Source organism: Siniperca chuatsi, linkage group LG20 (assembly GCF_020085105.1).
Source record: "Siniperca chuatsi isolate FFG_IHB_CAS linkage group LG20, ASM2008510v1, whole genome shotgun sequence".
Taxonomy (NCBI): domain Eukaryota; kingdom Metazoa; phylum Chordata; class Actinopteri; order Centrarchiformes; family Sinipercidae; genus Siniperca; species Siniperca chuatsi.
In genome coordinates, this window is record NC_058061.1 from 708,563 (window position 1) to 732,500 (window position 23,938).

Genomic DNA, 23,938 nt, shown 5'->3' on the forward strand with positions numbered 1-23,938 from the left:
TGGTTTGTGGTTTCTTTGATCTTTTTATAGAAGCAGATAAGACAGAATTAGTTATGGTTTGGTGCCCACAAGGTGCTGTGTGTGTGTGTGTGTGTGTGTGTGTGTGTGTGTGTGGCCTAATTTTTCTCTGCCTGTTCTCCAGTCGTTTGGAGCGCGCTCAGTAGTGCCGCTGCAGTGCATTGTGGGGGAAGCGATTATAATTTCTGCCAAGTCACTGGTAGATCTCTGACACACAGCAGCATGAAAACCTCACGTTGTTTCTGCAGACCGCGGCGTCGCAGAGAAGACGAGTTTAAACGCAGATTTATCTGAATTTATTTTTAACTAAAGTTCAACTGAGGAGCTTCTCCGTCTGTGCAGTGTGACAAAATCAATATATATTTTTATTGATCCAGACTGAAACATCTCAGCTGCTGCTGGACTGTGATGAGACGTGCTTCATCGTTCACGCTCCCCTCAGGATGAACTGTAATAACTCTGCTGATCCTCTGACTTTCCATCTAGCGCCACCATCAGGTCGACATGTTAACGCGTCCGACACTTTTGTGCCCCCCCTCACCATTGAGGACATGAAGACCTGGATGACCTGCAACTTTCTGATGTTAAACTCAGACAAAACTGAAGTTTTTGTACTTGGCCCCAAACACCTCCGAGACACATTATCTAAAGATATAGCTGCTCTAGATGGCATTGCCCTTGCCTCCAGCACCATCGTAAGGAACCTCAGAGTTATCTTTGATCAGGATTTATCCTTTAACTCCCACATGAAACAAACTTCATGGACTGACTTCTTTCACCTACGTAACTTTGCAAAAATCAGGCACTTCCTGTCTCAAAATGATGCCGAAAAACTAGTGCATGCGTTTGTTACTTCTAGGCTGGATTATTGCAATTCCTTATTAACCGGCTGCCTGAATAAGTCCCTCAAGTCTCTCCAGTTGATCCAGAATGCTGCGGCACGTGTACTGACAAGAACTAGGAAAAGAGATCATATTTCTCCAATATTAGCTTATCTGCACTGGCTCCCTGTGAAATCCAGAATAGAGTTTAAAATCCTTCTCCTCACCTACAAAGCTCTTAATGGTCAGGCACCATCATATCTTAAAGAGCTCATAATACCTTATTACCCGACTAGAACACTGCACTCCCAGGATGCAGGGGTACTTGTGGTTCCTAGAGTCTCCAAAAGTAGACCGGGAGCAAGAGCCTTCAGTTATCAAGCTCTTCTCCTGTGGAACCAGGTCCCAGTTTGGGTTCAGGAGGCAGACACCATCTCCACATTTAAGAGCAGGCTTAAGACTTTCCTCTTTGATAAAGCTTATAGTTAGGGCTGGCTCAGGTGAGTCCTGAACCATCCCTTAGTTATGCTGCTATAGGCCTAGACTGCCGGGAGACTTCCCACGATGCAGCTCTTTCCTCTCTCCCTCTCTCTCTCTGATGGCCGCCCCCCCTGAGTCTGGTTCTGCTCGAAGTTTCTGCCTCTTAAAGAAAGTTTTTCCTTGCCGCTGTCGCCAAATGCTTGCTCATGGTGGGATTTGTTGGGTCTCTGTAAATAATATTATAAAGAGTTCGGTCTGTAGGAAAAGTGCAGTGAGATAACTTCTGTTATGAATTTAAATAAAATTGAACTTTGGTTTCTGACCAAACACCTGCAGAGCTGATGATGCTCCCATCAACCTCAGCTGCACTCTGTGTTTACTGCTAACTAGCTGATGTTAGCATGCTAACACGCTAAGCTAACATTTGGTAATTAGTTAATGTCTGTGGTTGTTTCAAGAGAGAACTAATTATATAATAAAACTTTTTTGGTGACTTGGAAGAGTGTGGTGGGGGGGTTCATTCAAATAAGTCTAGTTTGAACACACCTGAAGGCTCCTGGGAGTTGTAGTTCTTCAAATTATTGCAAAAGCAACACAGACAACAACAGATGTTTATAAATAGTTTATTCACCTTTACAGTGTTTTTATTTCATTATAAAACAAGAAGGGGAAGAATAAATGAACGGGGGGGGGGTCTGTCAGTTTAACATGAAATGTTTTCCATGGTGATACAGGCCGGTAGTTATGGTGAGTTTTCTGTTTTTTTTTATTACAAAATCAATACCTGACAAAAACAAGACAATCATCATCATGAACAGAAACACTGTAGACCGCTGAGCTGAAACCTGAAACTGAACGAAACAACAAAGTTCTGCTCCGGCAGTTTCTGCAGGTGAGACGCAGGAGGATCAGAGCCGTGTGCAGGAAGTTAGTGGTTTATATGAATCCTGATGGTAAACGTGTGATCATTGTTAACCGTGCTGTGTGAGAACGGAAAGATCGGCAGGTTAGCTACAGGTACTGAAGGGGGCGGGGCTTAGCAAACGGTAAATTGTTAATCATTTTGAAACGTTCTTCGACGCGAACAGGTTGGATGTTATCGTCGAGCAGCTGTTGGAATAAGAGTGCCGATCATTTTCAAACATTTTGACCCGACAAAGATGCAACATAAACGTGGTTTGGAGTCGGCGTTCAGGCGTTACTTGTTTCGTGACGCTGCTTTCCAACACGTGACGTCCTTTTGGACAGACGTTACAGAGGCCGCGAGGGGGGCTGATGTACACGACTCTGAACTGCAGAGGAACTGCTGAGGAGCAGAAAACTGTTGTTGGCTTCAAGTAAAGGTGCGGTCACATGACGCCTCCGTCGTGCGAATACTTGTTCCATCTCTCGTTCACTTCAATAAAAGCCAAAACGACAAATTCAAGAATGGACTTCCTGTTTCAGTGAGGACCTCCGGCCGTCTCGCAGGTGCTAGTTCACCTTCCACGTTTGAATTTGCACGTTCGGCCAATAGAAACACTGATACGTTGGGTTCTGAAATGTAGACTCCATTATTTTACTGATGTTTTTGTACAATATGACACTACCAGACTACCCTGACATCACATCCCGTTACTGGTCCGAGTGCGGGGCAGTTATGTTGAACGGAGGGATAATGTGCCGCACCTTAAGGCAAAAAGAAGAAGGAACATGAACATAGATCATGTTTACCTTGTCAACTCCAAACTAACCAACAAACAAACAAAAAATTACAAAATAAAACATCATTCTGAGCTTCATTTTGGCAGGTTTGGTTATGAGATGTAAACAGAAAGTTGAAGCGTCGTCTGGTCGGCTAAAACAGACAAAACAAAGAAGCTTTCTCACTGAAGGAATTACTGGAGTCTGAGTATATTATTCCACGTTTAAAACTGTTAGTTAATTGTGATTGTTAAAGATTAAACGTTAATTTAGAGTAGTATTTCTGGGGCATAAAACGCCAAAACCAAGTTCAAGGTTCCTTTACAGAGTCCAGATTCAAACTCGTGTCGTCTCGGGCGTCAATGACTTCAGTGGAAACGTGGCTGGTTTCGCTGTTAATGCCAAACTGAAAGCCGCTGATCTCAACACGTTACTGATTCTCCGCTACACTTTTCTGTAGCCTTCTGTTTTCTGTGCGGAGATCCGTAAGCAGAAAAGCACTTAAGTAATATCTCAAAGTTTTTGTCACTTCCTTTTCTGTTTTTTCTCTGACTTTCTGGATCGGTGCAGGAACCCTGACCATCTAATGGATGTTTTTGTTTCAAAACATTCATTGTATACTTTTAGATACGGCAAATATCTGTTGCCAAATTTTGTGAAATCTGAGTTAAGGTTTAAATTCTCTTTCTGACACTGGTTCTGTTCATTAACAAACGACACTCATTTCTGTCCAAATCTCCCAGATGGACTTGACGCAGTTGAACTAGGACGTGTTGTCTGTGACCAACAACTGTAAAATGGTCAAAAGAAAAACATATCGAGCACCTATAACAGTCAGAGACATGGACAGCACCTGCCTGGCCTCAAATACCCGAAACCCGCTCAGTGCACAGGTATGTGCAGTAGACTACCAGCGTTCATGTACCTCGACGTTCTGCCCTCTAAACGTCCGTTATCAAACCATGTGTTGATGCTGTTGTTAAGGGGTGAAGATCATTAACACTCAAGATGAGTGGCTTCAGTTTGCTGAGATGCCGGCGTTAAAATAAAAACAGTTTTTGTGGTACTGTGGAAAATGTAATCCAGGTTTGCTGGTTCTGTTTCTGGAGTCCACACCAGTTTGCAGTAGTTAGTTGTGTTTTCTGGGTGAACTCGTTAAGGTTTGAAGTCCCTCCACTGAACAAGTCTACACACCAGTCATGTCTGAACGGGTTGATGACAGGAAGTGAGGCCAGACCTGACAGCACCTAACAGGACTCAAGACAGGAAGTGTGTTGTTGTTGCTGTAAAATACACAAACAGAGCCTGTGGATAGATCGCCACTGACGACAGAGCTGCTTGGCATCACAGATCAAGACTGGACGAACACTCGTGGCTGGTAGAGAGCACCACAGATGGACAACAGGCTCAGCATCAGCCCTGGCTAGCTTAGCTTAGCACCTTAAACCCAACAAGATCAACTGTAGGCCCAGCAATGGCTGTTCAAAAGCACTGGTTTGCTGGTAGCACGACGCTACAAGAGGTTTTCATTGAGCTTGAGTGCTACACCTCAAGATCTGATCACACAGGACGCAATTTTATCAGCGGCAGGTAGCTTTTTCTACTTGTTCCAATGACCTCTAGGAGTTTTGAGATCCAGATGTTTACAATCTGATAATCAGAATGTCCATTTTTTCTCTGTTCCTTCCTTCGACAGAAAGTAAGTCGACTAACAACCTGTACAGCTGGAAACATCTCATCTATGCCTGTCGTTATATTTTGTGGACATTTTTCTGGCTCTGGCACTTGGAAGCTGGCATTACCCCTAAAATAAAAAAAGCTCTGATTGGCTCAACTCTTTTTCCAACCAGGAAATAGCCATCAATTCAGCAGTGATTCAAAAGGTCTGGAACCAGGGTATTCTGTTTATCAGTCCGGTCCCCCTCGCTGTGAAAAAGCCTCCCTACGCCTGAGGCCATTTCGTCCCCTGCTCTGTCAGGGTCAACCCCGGTCTTTCACACTTCTGGGATGTCACGATCGAAACCAAACACACTTGATATTATCGTCATTGGCCTTTCAGAGTTCTACCGAGTGCCGCTGACTCTTCGAGTTTGTTCTGATGTCTAGATGGAATTTGAGGTTGGGAAATGTACAATGCCTTCTGTCTAAGCATCTTGTAGTGGGCCTTACAACGACAGTGTCAGTGCTTCTGCCCTTGCAGCTTCTTATAATAAAAGCAGCGCTCAGGATTTTGTGTTTTCTAGCCTCCGGAGTACGTCCTGTGTGATCAGGCTCTTGACAAGGCCTACAGGGTCGACAACAAGAACTTCAAGACCCAATCCAGAATCTTGATACGACACCTAAGATGGACAATCAATAACTACAGGACCAATGCGGTGCCAATGATAGGTAGTAGCACCAAATGTTAGGACGGAAATCAGACACCAGGACTAAAACTTCATCCGATCTGGAGGCAGATGTTCCTTTAGATGATCGTTAGGGATGCTCCAATCAATCTGATGCAACTGGGACGAATTGGCTACTATTCAGTACAAATTACTTCATAGGTGGTCTCTTGCAACTTGGGTGATGCAAACAAACCTTCAAACAGGGCTTTCCCTGCCTGTTCCCGGCTGCACGGGCATCTGAAACAGTGCCATTTTAAGTCAAATGGTGGTAGTTTTTGCAGTCGAACACTTGCCGAGCAGGAGGAAGCTTACTTTGTGGACATAAGAAGGTACATCCACACAATAATCATCCAAAAGTCTGTTTACATTTAGAAAAAAAAAGTTTTAAAATCTCTCTTTTAGATTGTTCAATGAAAGGGCAAGCCCCAACATTCGGTAAGAGCCCAAAGAACTGGAACCAGCTGGTGATTAGTTTTGGATTGGTTTCCTCTAATGAAATCTGGGATCTAAAAAGATGAATCGGAGAATCCCTAATGTTCACTTGCCAGATGGAATAGTCTCGAACCTGCTGTAATGCTAATGTGATCCTCAAACTGTCGTCCCTGGCGTTAAAGGTACAGTTTGCAAGACTTTAAGTGCTTAAATGTCTCCAAGAAGTAGTAGTGAGTAAAACGATTAATAGTCTATGGACAGAGTAATAGTAATTATAGAGCAACACCCTTTTTGAAATGTCAGAAACCAAAGACACACAGAGGCTGAACCTCATGGCTCTCAAGACCGACTGTGGTCTTGAAACCTGCTGGAAGCTGTTTGGTCAGCAGCTGGGTGCTGATTTAAGAACATGCTCAAACAAACTTCTGGCACCTTGGTAGAACAGCGTTTCTCAACATCTTCTGGCCAGTGATCCCAAAATACTTGTGACTCAAGAGTCTTCGAGAGCACAGAGGGAGCTCCAAATGGACCAGACAGTGATCTTTACTTTATATTTTTACTAAAAATCTATCAAGCAAACATCACTTTATCCGTCTTGGATATCTACCGTAAACCCACGTTGGGTCCTGACCTCAAGGTTGAGAAACTCTGAGCTGAAACCTCACAAACGGCAGCTTTATAAAAGGACTGTATCTTTCAACTTGACAGAAATCAGCACAACATGAGCCAAGCTGGCTTCCTTGGATGGACTGAGCTTGCCCGGAAATACGTGCAAAGCTGTTAATATTCAGTGAACTGTCCTTTATAAAGTGCCGCCCGCCTGGCATCCCAGGCACATCCAAACCAAGCGCTCTGGAGTCATAGATTTCTGCTGTAGTTGTGTCAGGGTGTGTTAGCCTACATAGGTGTATAGATCCGGCTGAAGGAATGGTTATACTGTGTGTAGCTTGTTTGTTGTTTAGCTTAATGTTTGATATAAGTCAGAGTATAACGAAAATAACTTTTCTGTAACTGTAGGATCTGATTGAAGGGCTGAAGAGAATCCTTCTGTGCAAAACTGTAGACAGACAGAAAAGTAGTAATAGCATTTTTGTTCACAGTAGGTTTGTACTGTACGTGTGTTTTCAACAGTAGATGATTGACAGAACTGCAGCGGATTGTGAATAATCTAAGTTTCTCTTCTCCATTGTCACATTCAAACAACAGGCTGTCACTTCTCTCTGTGTGCTGCTTCGTCCCAAAGCCAATCCAGACTGGTCAACATTTGGTAAAGGCCGGCACTGACACTGGTCCAGCTTTGTCCAAACATGACTCAAGACTGGGAACAAGATTTAAAAAATAAGTTTGGGGGGCTCAGAAGTTCTTTGGTTGGAGAGTTTTCAATGTCAAGTTAGAAAACATTCAGTAAACCTTTAGATCAAACATCTCATTTGTATTCCAGAGTTAGACTCGTCCAGGCGGACTCAGACTGGCTGGTCTGAACCAGCTCAAACTTTCCCCAAGTGACTCAGTACAAAATGGATTACGCTAACTGGTCCAAACCGGTTCAAACTGGTCCACGCCAACTCAGACTGACTGGTCCAATGTGATACTGATCCAAACCGCTCTGTTCATCGTCAGGAGGGTTTTGAAAGACCAGGGTTATGTTTTAATGTGAGAGAACGTAAAGTAATCAGGAAAACCAGTTTCAACCAATTTACTACTTTTAAAACAACCTGGGTGAAACAATAACATCCCCTGGTACGTTTGTAGTGTTTTTGTTTTACACCAGCAGGCTTTAACCTACTGGTCGGCACCGCGGTGTGATGTATGTCGTAAAATAATAATAAAAATACTTTCAGTCAGTAATATTACTTTTAGTTTCAGTGCCTGTTGAACCTGACGAGAAGGAAACTGACAGAAACACTGCGGATTTAAAGAATAAGAATTTACAAATTTTATAAGTGCAGATTTAATTTAGCCGAAACGACAATCACTGCTGGCCTTTAAAAATCCACATGGGTCCACACATGACAAGAAGACAAAAAGTAAAGTTCGTAAATTTGGGCTGAAAAATGAGACGTTAGCACACAGAGAGAAGAGTCGGCTCTCCAGAACAGCTTAACAAGACTGAAGAGGGAAGAGTCGGAAAAAAATTAAGATTTGTCTGCATAAAGTTTCCTAAAACTGTTCAGGAAGGAAGGACACACGGGGATTCATCCAACAAACATCTTGGTGTAGTCACTAAAGAAGTCTACTTGTCTTTCAGTTTGTTTATATTCAAGTTTTACTCCTTTATTTTTTTTTTTAATCTCGCCAATCTCTTTGCCCGGCCTGGCCCCGCCCACACATGTATCCCCGCCCTCCTCACCTCCGACCGCCATGTCATGTGATTGTCCAGCTGTGCATTGAGCAGAAGATTGGGGAGGGGGGGCTTATATCCTGATCTGAACTCTTTGATTTGAGAGTCCCACAGATCAGTTCTGGTCCGTCGGTTATATTCCCCCGTTAGCTAACAACAAGCTAGTCTTAGTTTGGGGCTTCGTGTGTGTGTGTGCGAGTGTGTGTGTGTGTGTGTGTGTGTGCGAGTGTGTATGTGTGTCAGACTTTTGTGATCTGATTGTGATGGTCCTCTTCGAACGGCTCGTTCTCCGGGTCCGAGTCTGTCGTGTCCGAATACCGATAATGATCCGGTTCATTATCGCTGACATCAGGCGTCACCGAGGCCGACGTGCTGCTCGCGTCACAGTTAGCTCCTTCCTCTACCGTCTTGGTAAAATACAGATTCACCTGAAGCAGACAATGAAATCGGTTAGATTGTTAATGTGCACCAATGTTGGAGCGTCGGGGCTGATGGCCCGCTGAACCCCAAACCCTTTCACGTTTGGGGATTGCAATTATTTCCCATTAATTCCCAGTAAGCACGGAGTCACTGCCCTTTGTCAGGTCATAGCCCGGCGTGGCTCCAGATTGGGTGGTTTAGTGAGGTCCTGGGATCAGTCGCCTAGAAGAGCATCAAACTTGACTATCTAGAGGAAGAAGTCCTGTAGCAACTGCAAAAATGTGAAGAGCACTAAAGACATTTTATAGACTGACCACTTTATTTTCCCAATGTTGATGCAATTATTATTATTTCATTTTTATGAAACCTTTTATTGGCCAGATACTGTAATGTACAATTACTCAAACGGAACTGTCCCGAAATGTTGAATCCAGTGTAAAACCTTTTACTTTTGAGCTTCGTGTGAAGCTACTGGTTCAGTCTCAGAACTAAGGAACTTCCTCTGAACCTAAAGGATCAGTTGACCCGTGATCCTCCGGTCTGAAAACTGTTTGGTAACGAATCGGTTATGTGTTTCAGCTCTCCCCTAGCTGCCCTACTGTTAACCTCTTCTTTCTTCTGCATCAGCCAGGTTAAATGACGCTGAGCGATGAAACCAACAGAAATGTTTTACCTTGAAGTTCGGGGAGAAGTTCCTGTTGGCCTTGTCTTTGTTGGCCTTGTCCAGGTCGTTCTTGGTCAGACTGAGAACCAGGTAGTCTCTGTCGTTGGTTTCTCCTCCCATCATCATTGTCGTCATCATCCCCGGGTTCTGGTGCGTTCTGTCGGACGGTTCCCGCTGCGTCCCAGCGCTGCCGTTCTCCAGTTTGTCGAGGTTCTCCTCCGGCCCCGGGATGAAGAAGGTGTTGACCCAAAAGTGGAACATCTTTTCCTGGAAGGACAGAGTCTGAAGTGATCAACGGCTGTCTGAGGCGACAGGTAAAGACGACGCCTACTGACAGACTCGCCGAGTGTTGGACAGATCGACCCGACACTAATTTGTGATTTGGGGCTGAATGAATAAAGCTGACTCGCCGCAGCAGCCCGAGGGTTAGGAAAGTATTCAGACCCCTTCACACTTCACTTGTTACAGATTTGAACTAAATGGGATTAAATTTACTTTCTGGCACTTCATTACACACACAATGATCCGTAATGACAAAGCGAAAACACGTCCTTTGAAACGTTTGCACATTTACTAAAAATAACAAAGTGAAGTCTCTCATTTCCAGAAGCAGTCGCTCCACAGCCGAGCGCAGGGGCATCCTGCGGTAACTTCAATCGACTGGACATCTGCCGTCAAACTGCGTGGAGGCTTAGATCTGGGTTAGACTATAAAACCATTCCTGAAGCTTTGAATGTTCCCAGGAGCGAAGAGGGCTTCATCTTTGTGAACGGAAGAAGATTCCTGGTGGATCCACAAAAGGTCAGTAACCGGGCGAGAGGGACCTCGGTCGGGGAGGTGCCCGAGACGACTCACCCGGGACAACGTATTTACGGAGACTTGCAGCTGGAACTGCTGCCAAAGTACCGAATACAGACTGGATACTAAATGAGAGGTTTCAAACATTCAAAGTTTTCGCTTTGTCATTTTGGGTTTTTGGGTGTAGAATTAATTCAGTTCCATTTATTTCAGGTTTAATCAGGACATAACTGAGTGAAAAGGGCCAAATAAACAAATTAAAACGTAAGTATAATAAAACAAAATAGCACACATGACACACTCGTTTTGATTCTTTTCATTTCTGTGAGTTTTAAGTTCAACATTTAAAAAGAAGCATCGACTGCAGTGACTCCTCCTCACCTTCTTCATCATCTTGTTCTGCTTGTGGAAGAACTCCACCTTGATGTCTCCGCAGACAGGAAGTGGCTGCGGGAACTCAAACAGCATCAGTTTGTCTTCCCGCCGGGTGTTGGCGGGGTTAGACGTGTGGATCTTCACCTTCAGCTGGTACACCACAAACTGAGGATCTGCGCCACAAGCACAACACCAGAGTTCTCATTCACAACAATCAATCGGTTTCACTGATCACTCTGTTTTTGGGAATCTCCCACAGGCAGACAGACTTACTGCAGGTGCCTCCCGTGAACATGGGGATGGTTTCGAACAGCATCTTGTGGAAGAGCAGAGCGACAGGTTTGTACATCAGCTGGTTCCTCAGCAGGAAGCTGTAGTAGATGACGTATCGCCGCTGACTGGGGATCGTCACGCCCTGAACGCACAGAGAGAAATCACTCACGGGCCAGCGAGCTTTAAACATGCTTCTACTTTTTCATTTATTTTAGGCATTTTACTTATGGAGTTCTGCATGTACGGTACTTCCAACGCAGAAAACCATCACACATGTTAGATTATCTTCAGGTAGCACATGCGTTGGCCCCACCCCCCCGCCTCAGCGTCCTCCAGGTGAGCTGCGCGTCCCGAACTCTGAACCTGTGCTCTCATATCAGCTGCTGGGGGTTCCCTGATTCTGGTCTAACGCCACAGAAGGGTTCGAGGTGTTGGACTGAACACTATTCCTCTCTTTTGTCTTCATTATTCCCTCCTTCCTTCTTTTACTTTCCCTATCATTCATACTCCTCCAATGGCCGCCGTTATGAACAAGATATCAACAATAGTTTGACCAGAAGTTAAAACAACCAATCAGGACACAGTATCTTTAAACATAAATGAGCCGCCGGGAGAAAGGAAACATGTCAGTTACTGTTGCATCCTGAGGTGACTAATAATGAATCCTGCTGCAGGTTTTAGGTCAGATGTTTATTCGACATCCAGAGGTTGAACCCTTTCTCCCAGCAGCCCGACTTCATACCGAACACCGACAGCGGCCCTGTTACCTTCTTGTCCCGGGTGCGGACCTCTCCGTAGAAGTCCAGAGCCTCCTGAGCTTCCTGAAACTTGCCTCGGTGCAGCAGGTAGGCGCAGATCATGACGCCGGTGCGGCCCTTTCCCGCCTTGCAGTGGATGGCGGCGACGTGCTGCTCGTCCTCGCTCAGCCACTTGTCCAAGTCCTCGCAGAACGGCTTGATCAGCTCCAGCTGGGGGGGGTTGTGGTCCTCGAACGGAAACTGAGCGACTGAGTGAGACACAAACGGGACAGAGCTGTGAGACTCGTCACGAACCTGGCCGCGGCTCTGCGACCTCAATCAAAAGGTCAGAGGTCAGAGGAGGACGCTCACCTCGACAGTTGAACTTTGCTGTGTCGTAATGTCGCTCCGCACATCTGTGGACAGAGAGCCAGATGTTACAGCAGCCAGTGACATCACAAACCTCAAATCCAGACGAGGTCCTCGCCGCTGATGTTCTGAACCTGAACCCGAACAGCCGCCACTTCGCCCCGACGGCGTTCCCTTCTGTTCCGTCGCCACGTGTCTCACTGGATTAGCGTGAATCGGCGACAGCTCAGACCAGCTGCCGCCGGAGGCGTTCGCCACGTCGACCGGTCAAAGTGAGGTCAGCGCGGCTTCCTGAACGCTTCCTGCTCTGAGACACGGCCGCGTGTCGCTCACTTTACCTGTAAAGAGCCTCGTGCAAAGCGGACACAGTTCTGTTTACACTGCAGCGGGAGCACGCGAGTCACAATTTTAAAAGTACTTACAGGTTGTAGATCTTATAGCGGTTCCTGTGCTTCGAGTCCAGAAACCTGAGGGAGACAGACAGGTTCGGTTTTTACACAAGTCACTGCTTCACTCTGCTGCGTTACCGGTGGTCAGGTTTCCATCCAAATGAATGCCTGTTTCCCGCCGCCGCTGCCAGGACGCGAGCTCATCGGCTGATGGAGGTGAACAGCTGGTGGAGCCGATCCTCCAGCCGCTGCCGTTAAAGCGCCGCAGAAGAAGAAGAGGACGCAGCGAGACGACGCCATAAAAAGCTCAGGCGATGTCGGCTTCATGTGTTCATGTGAGGAAGGCTGCAGCCTCCTCATCGCTCCGCACACAGCTGATGCTCTCAGCTCTTCTTCCACGCCTCGGACAGGAAACGCTTTCTACGTGTTTAGAGTTTTTGTATTTTTACGGACCGATTGAACAACAACATGAGGATGGAAACCGACTCACTGACCGCCGCTGATTTGAACAGAAATGAAGATATTGGACTGATGGAGGATCGCCGTCTCACCGCACGACGTCGTCGATGTTGTTCCTGTAGACTCCTTCCAGACGCTCAGCGGGGAAGCCCATCGCTATGATGTTCGGATAGATATCTGATCGCTCTGTTAAGGATCAACGAGCGCTCGTCGTTACATCTGGTTTGTTTCTGGCTTCTGGCTTCAGCTTATGTGTTGGATTATTTGGCTGGGAGCATCGTGAGCCAGGCTAGCCGTTTCCCCCCGTTTCCAGTCTTTATGCTAAGCTAAGCTAACCAGCTGCTGGCGAAGAAGAACATTTCACTAAATGTCGAACTGTCCCTTTAAGCTGCTGCAGTGCATTCTGGTCACCTGAGGCTGCGGTGCCGACGAGCCGTCCTCCCACACCTGCGGCTTGTTAGCTCACTCAGACGCTGCCTTGCTCGAAGGCGGCTCAGCAGCAGATATTAGAGGGAAGGAGGCGGGGCTCCGCCCTGCCGCCATTTCCCAGAATGCTTTGGGATTCAAACCAGCAACCCTTTGCACCCCTCTCTCTGACTCTGTTCTTCTTCTTCTCTGGTTCTTTGTTCCTTCAGCTCATCCTCCTCCCCTCTCCCTCCTCCTCCTCCTCTCTCTCTCTCCTCCCTCTCCTCCTCCCTCCTCCCCTCCTCTCCTCCTCTCTCTCTCTCTCCTCCTCCTCCTCCTCCTCCTCCCCCTCCTCCTCTCCTCCTCCCCTCCTCTCCCCTCCTCCCTCTCCCCTCCTCCTCCTCCCCTCTCCTCCTCTCCTCTCTCTCTCTCCTCCCTCCTCTCCTCCTCTCTCTCTCTCTCCTCCTCCTCCTCCTCCTCTCTCCTCCCTCCTCCTCTCCTCTCTCCTCCTCCTCCTCCTCCTCTTCCTCCCCTCCTCTCCTCCTCCTCTCTCCTCCTCTCCCTCTCTCCTCCTCTCTCCTCTCTCCCCCCCTCCCCTCTCCTCCTCCCTCCTCCTCCCCCTCCTCTCTCCTCCCTCCTCTCTCCCTCCTCCTCCTCTCCCTCCTCTCCTCCTCCCCTCTCCTCCTCTCCAGCATAAAACCATGATGTCATCGACACACACACACACACACACACACACACACACACACACACACACACACACACACACACACACACACACACACACACACACACACACACACACACACACACACACACACACACACACACACACACACACACACACACACACACACACACACACACACACACACACACACACACACACACACACACACACACACACACACACACACACACACACACACACACACACACACACACACACACACACACACACACACATCCTGCAGCCTCACAGAACAATGAGTTAACATAAAACTAATGTTTTAGAGATGAAGTTTCAACGTTACGCTTCAGCTCTGTTTCTCTTCGTGGTTCAGACGCGAGACAGAAGACGTCACCTGAGAAACCGACAGGGACATTTTTCGCTAAATCACGAGTCGCAGCAGTGGGCGCTGCGGACGACGACATTATCTACACTGTAACATGAAAACAGACTTACAGCAGCTTAGCTTAGCATAAAGAGTGGAAGCAGGGGGACAGCAGTGACAGCAGATACTAACTAGTCTGGATGTCCTCGGCCAATCAGGACACGAAACACGCGTGTATCAACTATTAGTCAGCATGTAAACGCCCCGCCCTACCTCAGGTGTATTCAGCACGCTGCAGGTAACCGTGGCAACAGCACTGACAGCTGAGATCTCACCGGGCGTGAAACCTCTGACCGATGCCGTGAGCCGGCCGCTGGGCGGCGGGGACAAACCTTCTCTCATTACAGCCGAAAACGTCACGTGATCAGCGCCGCTGAGAACATTTCAGAATGAGAAACTGTCTCCATGGATACGAGGCGGCGCCGTTCCTCCTGCGCGCTCCCAGCGTCGCTTTATTTCTACACACTCTGTGGAACGACGAATCGTTTCTCTTTCACCTCAGAGGTTACCTGAAGGTTTTATAGAAAACGTGAGAAAACGTGAGAAAACGGTGCGAGGCGGCGGCGTCTTCAGATGTCTCGTTCTGGACGACCAACAGATTCAGTTCACGGTCAGAATCGCGTCCGAGAAGACGGCGCGGACGAATCTTTGGGCCTCTGTTGCTTTAAAAAAGACTAAAACAACCATCACGTTATTTTCTGTCGCTCGGTAATCGTTGCAGCTCAAACATCTGGTTTCCTAAAGAATAAATACGACAACAAACATTTCCAACACGAAGTTACGAGTTTGGAATCCAAACAAAGATGGCGGCTGGAAATAAAGCTAGCTGAATACTGACGCTGCCTTTTGTATGAAATATGAATTAGAAATGTCCATCTCAGTTTCTCAGAGTCAAAGTGGCGTCTTCAGATGTCTCGTTGTGTCCAAAGCAAACCGGTTCAGGTCCTGAGAATCCAGATGCCGTCTGACGTGTTTCCCCAATCGATCAATCATCAAAACGGTTTCTGTTGATCGACTAACGGTTTCAGCCGTTCAGAGAACAGAAAGGATTTCAGACTAGAGAAAGCGTCACGGCGTGCTCAGATCTGCCAACAGGAGCTTTAATCCAGATGTTGGGAGTCTTTGAGGACCTTCAAACAGCTGGCTGAGAGGAGAAACCATATTGTGGGTTTAAACACTGCTGTGTCATCAGACCTTCGGCCTGGTGAGCGTCTGATAATACGCACTATTATCAGCGAAGACAAACTCCAAGTTCACATGTGAGAACTTAAATACCTGAAGTGCTGCTGCAGGTGGAGCTACCCTCCATGATGTTCGTGTGTGTGTGTGTGTGTGTGTGTGTGTGTGTCTAACACTGATACACTTTTATTACATGATCACATCTGAGGCGCTCGTGACGGCCGGGTTTCCTTCCCCATCTCCAGGTGTACTTCTCTCAGGTGTGTCTGCAGCTCTTTCGGTCTGCTGCTGCTGATGCAACGCCACTGACACCGCTGTTAGCTTAGCCTGTTAGCAACCACTACGTTCAATATGGCTCAGAAAACGCACATAAAACAACTCCCAAGCGACTGGATGTTTTACCTACAGAGCCGTGGAAAGCTTGAGCAGGTATCCTGATGAACGCCCGCTGCATCGGCTGTGTCACTGAAGGCAGACTGGAGATAAACGCCTGCTAACGTTAGCTAGCCCGATTCAGCCCCATTCTCCTGTAACGTTAGGCAATAAACCGCACTACAGACTCCGTTGAAAAAACGGCCAATTTAAGGCGCACTCCCAAGTATGTCAACATACATGCCCATACAACTGAGAACAGGCAACAGCTGACAAATAAGCAAACATCACCGCATGAAGAACACTTTATGTAGGATTAGTTCACGCTGCCGTTTACGTTGCTGTCTTCGACTGAGTTTCAATCATTGAGTACTGACCTGTTTCTAAAAGTTGGGATTATTATACCGTTGTTTGGTTGGCTGAGTATTACATGCACACCGATATGGAGAGTGGCTCTGTGTGTCAGAAAGTCTTGTTTTACGTGAGCAGCCTGTTCGTGACATGGACCGCATCGTTAAATTACAACATTGTTGAACGAAGCTCTGCATACCGTTTGAGAGCGAGCAAGCTAACGTTAGCGAACCAGGCTAAGAAAACAGTCAGAAAACAGTGAAATTGACGGAACAGTAAAAGGATACAGGTCAGGTCCAGGTCAAAGCCGTCCTCCTGGTATCGCCTTTTATTTCTGCTGACGATTTCCTTGATTAAGGCAGCCATTGTCGGTATCTCCGGTGAAGTCCGTAAAGTGGTGAGAAAGTATCGAGAGGGCGCCTGTACTCCTCCGTCCCCGCTCCGGAGCCTCCGCTGTCCGGCTGCCGGGGAGAGAAGCTAACTGGGGCAGCTAGCCCGGAGTTAGCTAGCCTCCAGCTCCCCGATCTCCAGAAGGTCGCTATTTAATTTTTTAGCGCTGATAAATCCTTCCTGATGAATAATAAGAACAAAAATAGGTCCTAATGGATAACGTTAAGGAAGTATCCCGTTATCCGTCCTCCTCGGGTGCCACCCTCCGAGCTCCGGTGTGGCCAGTGGCTAGCCGGCCTTCTAGTTGACAGGCAGCCCGGCCGTCGGTGCTCTTTTCTGGGTCAGACCAAGGGGGCGTCGGGGCCTCCTCCCTGCTCCCACTGCGGGCCCGGGTTTCCAGGTCCCCCGCCTGGAGACAAAACCATCCGCGGGTTTATTTTCGGTTAAGCTCCAGCCCTCCAGACGTCGGATGGATCCGGTCGGACTCTTCCAGGTGTCGGTGTGCAGCAGAGACGCCGTGACTGGACGCAGATCCGCGGAGAGAAAATCTCTCCGAAGCGTCTTTGAGCGGAGGAAGAGCGACGCGACGCGACTGACGCTGCGCGGCCACAGACGGTGAAGCGCGAGACCGGAGCACGCGACACATCCGGCCTCCGCCTTCAGAATAAAGCTCTGCCCTGAAACCTAAAGTCTACGGCTGTATATTGAAATGAGGACGTGTATATAAAATCTGAGTTGATGTTTATATTTTTAGAGCTGGTTCACAGCTTTGGATTTTGGTCGATGCAACAGGAGATAAATAGATACATCAATTACAAAACAGTAATTTAATTTAAAAGATTTTAACTAGAAGATTTAACTGAAATAAAATAAGAAATCTAGCTCATCCAGTCCAGCTCCTGTTTCAAGAGTTTTTTTAAATGTTAAATTTGTACTTTTTTTTCATTTCTTCATGTGACATTTGAATATTTGTGTAGAAACATTTTTATGTCTCAGCGTTGATGGAAATGAACGGAAATGTTTTAAAGCTGCCGAATGTGTTGTTTTATATATTTGTGCTGATGTTGTTCATTTGCCCCAAACACACAGAAGAAGAGGGAATAAAAAATATTTTTATTTTTATATTAATATTGTGTTACAAAAATAACAGTAAGTAGTAAATCTTTGATGTGTTTATTTATCTCTAGCAAGCTGGACGCGTGCATTTTACAAACTAAATGAATAAATGAATAACACATATGGATATTTAATGTGCTGTTCCCAGTATATTTAGACATAATATATTTAAAATTGCATTTATTTTAAAGTTGACCATTTTAAGCCAACAAAACTGCTGTTTGGAGAAAACTTCATTGGAAACTGCATTTAGACATTTATGTTTGGAAATAACTTAATATTATTCATTTTTATTAGATTATTTCATATTTTATTTGTATGTTTATGCGTTAGTTTGCCTCAGTATTACTAAAGCCCTTCAGTTTATAGCATACGCCGCTGTGCTTTTATTTTGTATAACCCTGAACTTCCTGGAGTTGCGTCACTCCGTCTGGCTTGACGATGCTAGCTGTTAGCTGCTAACTGGACTTTCTAAACCAAACGCATCCTGGCAGCACACGCGGTTGCCAGGTTCTGATCGTTTGATCCTCCCATTCAAAACCTCCATCGTAAAACCCCCAAAATAACACCAGCGGGAATAATTCACCACCTGGCAACCAGCAGAGTCCCGCTGACGTTACATAACGGCCCTCCGGCCGCGGAGAGCGGATCTGCGGCTCTAACTTTACACGTTGCAGTGATTTGTGTGATTTTTACGTGTTTATCTGCTCGAGACTCTTAGAGACTTTCAACCTGCGCTTCATGTAAAATGATGTATAACGTGTATGGGAACACTGAACTGGAAGAGACACTGTGTGATAATGAAGACTCTGCGATGATGATGATGATGATGAAGACTGAACTATAAATGCAATGTTCGGCTCAGAGGGCTATCAGCTGTGTTACAGCGCCACCTGCTGGATGGACACACATACTCATGCTCAGAGGTTCCCACGCTGCTGCAGTGCTACATGTTGGATATGGATCATATACAGCTCATTATTAGAAATCAATATGATGATGTTTAAAGAGAACGAGATGTAACCGAGGCCAGTCAAAGAAAGTTTAATAATACACATTTGAGTGAGTTTTGAGAATATAATGTTGAGCTTGCTGATAGCGCTAAAGATCAATAACTTGTTCTCCGAAAGTATTCAGCGTCAGTTCAACAGGTCTGGACGGGCGTCGGGATCAATAATCCAATAAGCAGCGTTCTGGCCTGCACTCCGGCGCTGCAGGTGGCGCCAGCGAGTCTGAGCGTGGGCTGCACTTAAATTAACGTAGAAGAAGAAAGCACGCAACGTGCGCCCAGTACCACCGAAGAAGAGACCGACTGACGGGACTACCGGAGGTAAGAGCGTTTACCGGACAAACGAAGAGCTTCTGTTGTTTTCCTCTCACCGTTTTAACGGCGCTGTCGGTGCTCCGCGGTGTGTCACCGGCGGTGGTATCTGTCAGTTTATCCGGCGAGGAGCCGCTCTGTTACAGCCGGAGACCCGAGAAGGTCAAGCTAATGCTAAAGTTAGCAGCTAGCCCACACAGTTCTTTCGGTTTTATAGTGCGAACACCGGGGAGTCCCAAACTGTGGCCCGGGACCTTCCAGGGGGACAGGAGGGGTCCCGGAGTCTCCGCTGAAAAATAAAGCGTAGTTCAGTTTAAGTAACAGTGGACCCGGACCCGGACCCGGACCCGGTGTGTGTCGAAACCAGTCACGAAAAGGAACGTCCCGCCAGACTCCGCTTAGGTTTTTTACAATTTAGTCACTTCTTGTTAGAACGACAAAGCCATCAGATCATAACAAACTATAAACCATAAACTATTCTCTAGGAGCGTCCTTTCATTCTGGTTTGGATCCAGAGTGAGGAGTAGTCTTGTAGGCTGTCAGTCCAAGAGGGGATGTCTCGCCAAACCCTGTATAAAAACCCGAAAATGTACCATTTATTTGCTTCTTGGTAGAAATGCGAAGCTGCTAGAGCATGACTGGAGACCAGAAATAATTCATTTAATCATTCATTTCAAAACGGCTTGGATCCAAAACACCAAAAGCACTTATCACAGTAAAAACGTAAACTTTTATAGTTGTTGCTCCACTGAGCCTCAACCTGTGAGACTGTCTGTGCTGTAGAACTGAAGCTACCATTTATATGATTATTCCTTCAATACACTGTCTAATATTAATACAATGTCTTTATGAAACACTCTGAAAAACAAGTTTCAGTATTAATGAAGTGAAGAACTTGACTGGTCTGTTTACTGGGAGGCTGCTGATCCCGGTTCCAGTTCTGGTTCCCGGACTCAGTCAGCTAATAGGACCGCTAAGTGAGCTAGCTAACGGCAGTCAGCAGCAGTTACGACGCGAGACGTTACGTGCTGCCCCCTGTTTTCAGGTGGAGCGGAGTCTCAGTTCTTCACGCCGCCCCTTTAAGACGAACGTGTTGGTGTTGGTCCGCAGCCCTGCGTGTACTTCCTGTCACCTCTGACCCCGACGATGGTGTTGAGGGAGATTCCAGCTGAAAACATCACCCGTCCTCTGGGCAGGAACGAGGTCATCGGCCTGCTCTTCCGTCTCACCATATTCGGAGCCGTCACCTACTTCACCATCAAGTGGATGGTGGACGCCATCGACCCCACCAGGAAGCAGAAGGTGGAGGCTCAGAAACAGGTGAGACAGGGAGGGGGCGGGGTTTAAAGAGATGCGGTACACCTGAGAAAGTGATCTGCCGGCCTGTATGTACATAATTTGGTAACCATGACAGCAGTAGCAATGTCAGAGTCCTAACCTGCTCGCTGGCAGCTTTTTGTGTCTCTGCGTCTCCTCCGACGTTTTTAAACAGGCTGAACGTGTTCAACAGCATTTCACCGACAGCTGAAATGAAGCCGAACGCTGTTGATCCAGAAAGAGTCTAAACTTTGCTGTATTTGAACCTCGACGCCGTTTCAAGTGCGAACACGTTGTTTCCGGACCAGACGGAGAGCGGACGGTCTGGTCTCTCTGATCGATACGTTTCATCTTCAGCTGATTAAACTGAATAATGTGTTTAAATATAAAGTAAGGAAACCATCAAGGAAACGTTCATCAGGTAAACTGAATAAAACTTTATTGTGTTACTTTCTGACGGTTTCCCGCTCGGACTCGGCTCTTTGTTTAAAGATGCACAGTCTGCACACACGGGCGTTACCGTCTTTACGACCGCCGGATTACCGCCGAGGATCTGCCGTGTATTTACCTGTTGCCATGGTGAATCGCAGTGTCGGAGCTCCATTGATGACGGCTTTTTATAGTCCTCGGGCACGAGCTTCACTCAGAGTGAGATCGACGGCCCTGTGCAGTCGTGTCAGCAACGTGTCGTCGACATGTCAGCAACATGTGTCGTCGACGTGTGTCGTCAACACGTCGTCAACACGTCGTCAACATGTCATCGACGTGTCAGCAACATGTGTCGTCAACATGTCGTCGACATGTCGTTGACATCAACACGTCGTCAACATGTCATCGACGTGTCAGCAACATGTGTCGTCAACATGTCGTCGACATGTGTCGTCAACATGTCAGCAACATGTCGTCAACATGTCAGCAACATGTGTCGTCGACGTGTGTCGTCAACGTGTCGTCAACACATGTCGTCGACATGTCAGCAACATGTGTCGTCGACGTGTGTCGTCAACGTGTCGTCAACACATGTCGTCGACATGTCAGCAACATGTCGTCGACACAGACTGATACGCACACGTTTCCTGTGACGTGTTGCGTCCTAAATGTTGTGTTTCTGTCGGCAGTTACAGTGAAAGGATGAAATTAAAGTTCATCACAGCGTCTCCACCTGCTGCTGATTGATCATCAGCTGATCACCTGCTCTCCAACAGGGTTTCCCCGCCCCTGCGCAGCCAGTGATTAGCATGATTGAAAGCTCTAGAACGGCTACTAAATGGGCCTTGAAGTGAAGTCTAACTCTGACTTTGTCTCTTTCAGGCAGAGAAGTTGATGCGTCAGATTGGTGTTAAAAATGTGAAGCTGTCTGAATATGAGATGAGCATCGCCGCTCACCTGGTCGACCCGCTGAGCATGCAGGTAATTATTCATGCAGGTAACGGTGCTTCGCAGGACGAGAACATGGAAATGCAAGAGAGGATGATAAGTAAAACAAAGATAAAATACATTAGTACTCAGACAAAAGGTGCATTAAGTGTTTGTAGAAATAAGTCTTGACGAAAGATTTGAAAGTCGACAGTGAAGTAGCAGCCTGACTTCCACAGCTGTGAGCCTCGACAGTGAAGACGAGCAAGACAAGTATATTTAATTCAATTATTATATTTGCAAATCATTTCCACAAGAGGAAGCACGTATGTAGAAAACAACAGAGGACCTGAAGCAGAGCCCTGTGGGACACCACAGGTGAACACTGAGCCTCGTCCTGACGTCACTCAGTGAGTTTCATCATCACTGAAGTAAAACTCACTAACTAGTTCTCACGTAGAGATCAGCTGTTATAAATGTTTACAGCCGCTAACTGTTGTTAGCTAACGTTAGCATGCTAACATCTGAGCCGTTCAGAGTAAAAGAGGTGATCTGGGTCGACGTCTCTGACCTGATTAATGCTGTTTAATAATGACGTCAGTCTGGAAGATTTTAAATTACATTTTACTGAAATAACACAACACACCTCAAACTAAAAGTTATGCTAATAACATTTGACTGAATGAGTAAAGAACGTCAGTTAGCTTAGCATAATCAGATGGTAGCTACTGAGAACTTACTGAGTCCTGGTCGCTAGTTTTTAACTCTTAACTCTGCAACAATCTAACAGTTCGTAGATCTTTAAACTACCATCGTTAGTAAAAAGTGCTAGCATAAATAATTGTGTGTGTGTGTGTGTGTGTGTGTGTGTGTGTGTGTAGATCACATGGAGAGACATTGCAGGTCTGGACGAGGTGATCACAGAGTTGAAGGAGACGGTCATCTTACCTGTTCAGAAGAGACACCTGTTCCAGGGATCCAGACTGCTGCAGCCTCCGAAAGGTCAGAGAGACTCATCCAGCTGTTTCTGACTGTAGATCAGCTTAATGATGTTGTTAACTAACCATCTCTAAGGAAAGAGCAAAGAAGGAAGGATGGAGGAAGTAAGGAAAGAGGAAAGGGAAGGACGGAGTGAAAGGAAGGATGGAGGAAGTAAGGAAAGAGGAAAGGGAAGGAGGGAAGGAAGGAAGGAGTGAAAGGAAGGAAGGAAGGAGTGAAAGGAAGGATGGAGGAAGTAAGGAAAGAGGAAAGGGAAGGAGGGAAGGAAGGAGTGAAAGGAAGGAAGGAAGGAGTAAAAGGAAGGAAGGAAGGAAGGAGTGAAAGAAAGGAAGGATGGAGTGAAAGGAAGGAAGGAGTGAAAGGAAGGAAGGAAGGAGTAAAAGGAAGGAAGGAAGGAAGGAGTGAAAGAAAGGAAGGATGGAGTGAAAGGAAGGAAGGAGTGAAAGGAAGGAAGGAAGGAGTGAAAGAAAGGAAGGAAGGAGTGAAAGGAAGGAAGGAGTGAAAGGAAGGAAGGAAGGAGTGAAAGGAAGGAAGGAAGGAGTGAAAGGAAGGATGGAGGAAGTAAGGAAAGAGGAAGGAAGGAAGGAAGGAAGGAGGAAGGAAGGAAGGAAGGAAGGAAGAAAGGAAGGAAGAAGGAGTGAAAAGGAAGGAAGGAAAGGAAAGGAAGGAAGGAGAAGAAAGGAAGGAAGGAAGGAAGGAAGGAAGAAAGGAAGGAAGGAAGGAAGGAAGAAAGGAAGGAAGGAAGGAAGGAAAGGAAAGGAAGGAAGGGGAGGAAGGAAGAAGGAAGGAAGGAAGGAGTAAAAGGAAGGAAGGAGGAAAGAAAGGAAGGAAGGAGTGAAAGAAAGGAAGGAAGGAAGTAAAAGGAAGGAAAGGAGGAAGGAAGGAAGGAAGGAAGGAAGGAAGGAAGGAGTGAAAGAAAGGAAGGAGGAAAGGGAGGAAGGAGGAAAGGAAGGAAGGAGGAAAGGAAGGAAGGAAGGAAGGAGTGAAAGGAAGGAAGGAAGGAAGGAAGGAGTGAAAGGAAGGAAGGAAGGAGAAAGGAAGGAAGGAAGGAAGGAAGGAAGGAAGGAAGGGAGAAAGGAAGGAAGAAAGGAAGAAGGAAGGAAGGGAGAAAGGAAAGGAAGGAAGGAAGGAAGGAAGGAAGGAAGGAAGAAGGAAGGAAGGAAGGAAGGATAAAGGAAGGAAGGAAGGAAGGAAGGAAGGAAGGAAGGAAGGAAGGAAGGAAGGAAGGAAGGGAGAAAGGAAGGAAGGAAGGAAGAAGGAAGGAAGGAAGGAAGGAAGGAAGGAAGGAAGGAAGGAAGGAAAGGAAGGAAGGAAGGAAGGAAGGAAGGAGTGAAAGGAAGGAAGGAAGGAAGGAGAAAAAGGAAGGAAGGA

The 23,938-nt window shown here is 46.6% G+C and overlaps 2 protein-coding genes across 5 annotated transcripts in view; one reads left to right on the forward strand and one right to left on the reverse strand.

Annotated features, from left to right (window-relative positions):
* Positions 1-1,926: 1,926 nt before the first annotated feature.
* Positions 1,927-17,274, reverse strand: ptenb (phosphatase and tensin homolog B). The gene is made up of 9 exons (XM_044177936.1): positions 16,356-17,274; positions 12,739-12,823; positions 12,221-12,265; positions 11,802-11,845; positions 11,460-11,698; positions 10,693-10,834; positions 10,426-10,592; positions 9,256-9,513; positions 1,927-8,590 (listed from the first exon to the last, which is right to left on the reverse strand). The coding sequence occupies exons 1-9, from the start codon at positions 16,432-16,434 to the stop codon at positions 8,402-8,404; spliced, it is 1,248 nt and encodes a 415-aa protein (XP_044033871.1). The 5' UTR covers positions 16,435-17,274; the 3' UTR covers positions 1,927-8,401.
* A 920-nt stretch (positions 17,275-18,194) lies between these two features.
* The window catches only part of atad1b (ATPase family AAA domain containing 1b), a 12,779-nt gene continuing 7,035 nt past the window's right edge, over positions 18,195-23,938 (forward strand). For 3 of the 4 annotated variants that reach the window (XR_006375890.1, XM_044177937.1, XM_044177939.1), the window contains exons 1-4: positions 18,195-18,904; positions 19,941-20,215; positions 21,524-21,622; positions 22,450-22,570. Coding sequence is in view for 3 of the 4 variants with exons in the window: in XM_044177937.1 (XP_044033872.1) it covers positions 20,042-20,215; positions 21,524-21,622; positions 22,450-22,570 (394 nt within the window). In the remaining variant the exon portion in view is untranslated. The remainder of the gene's footprint in view (positions 18,905-19,940; positions 20,216-21,523; positions 21,623-22,449; positions 22,571-23,938) is intronic. The other variant, XM_044177938.1, reaches the window with a different exon arrangement.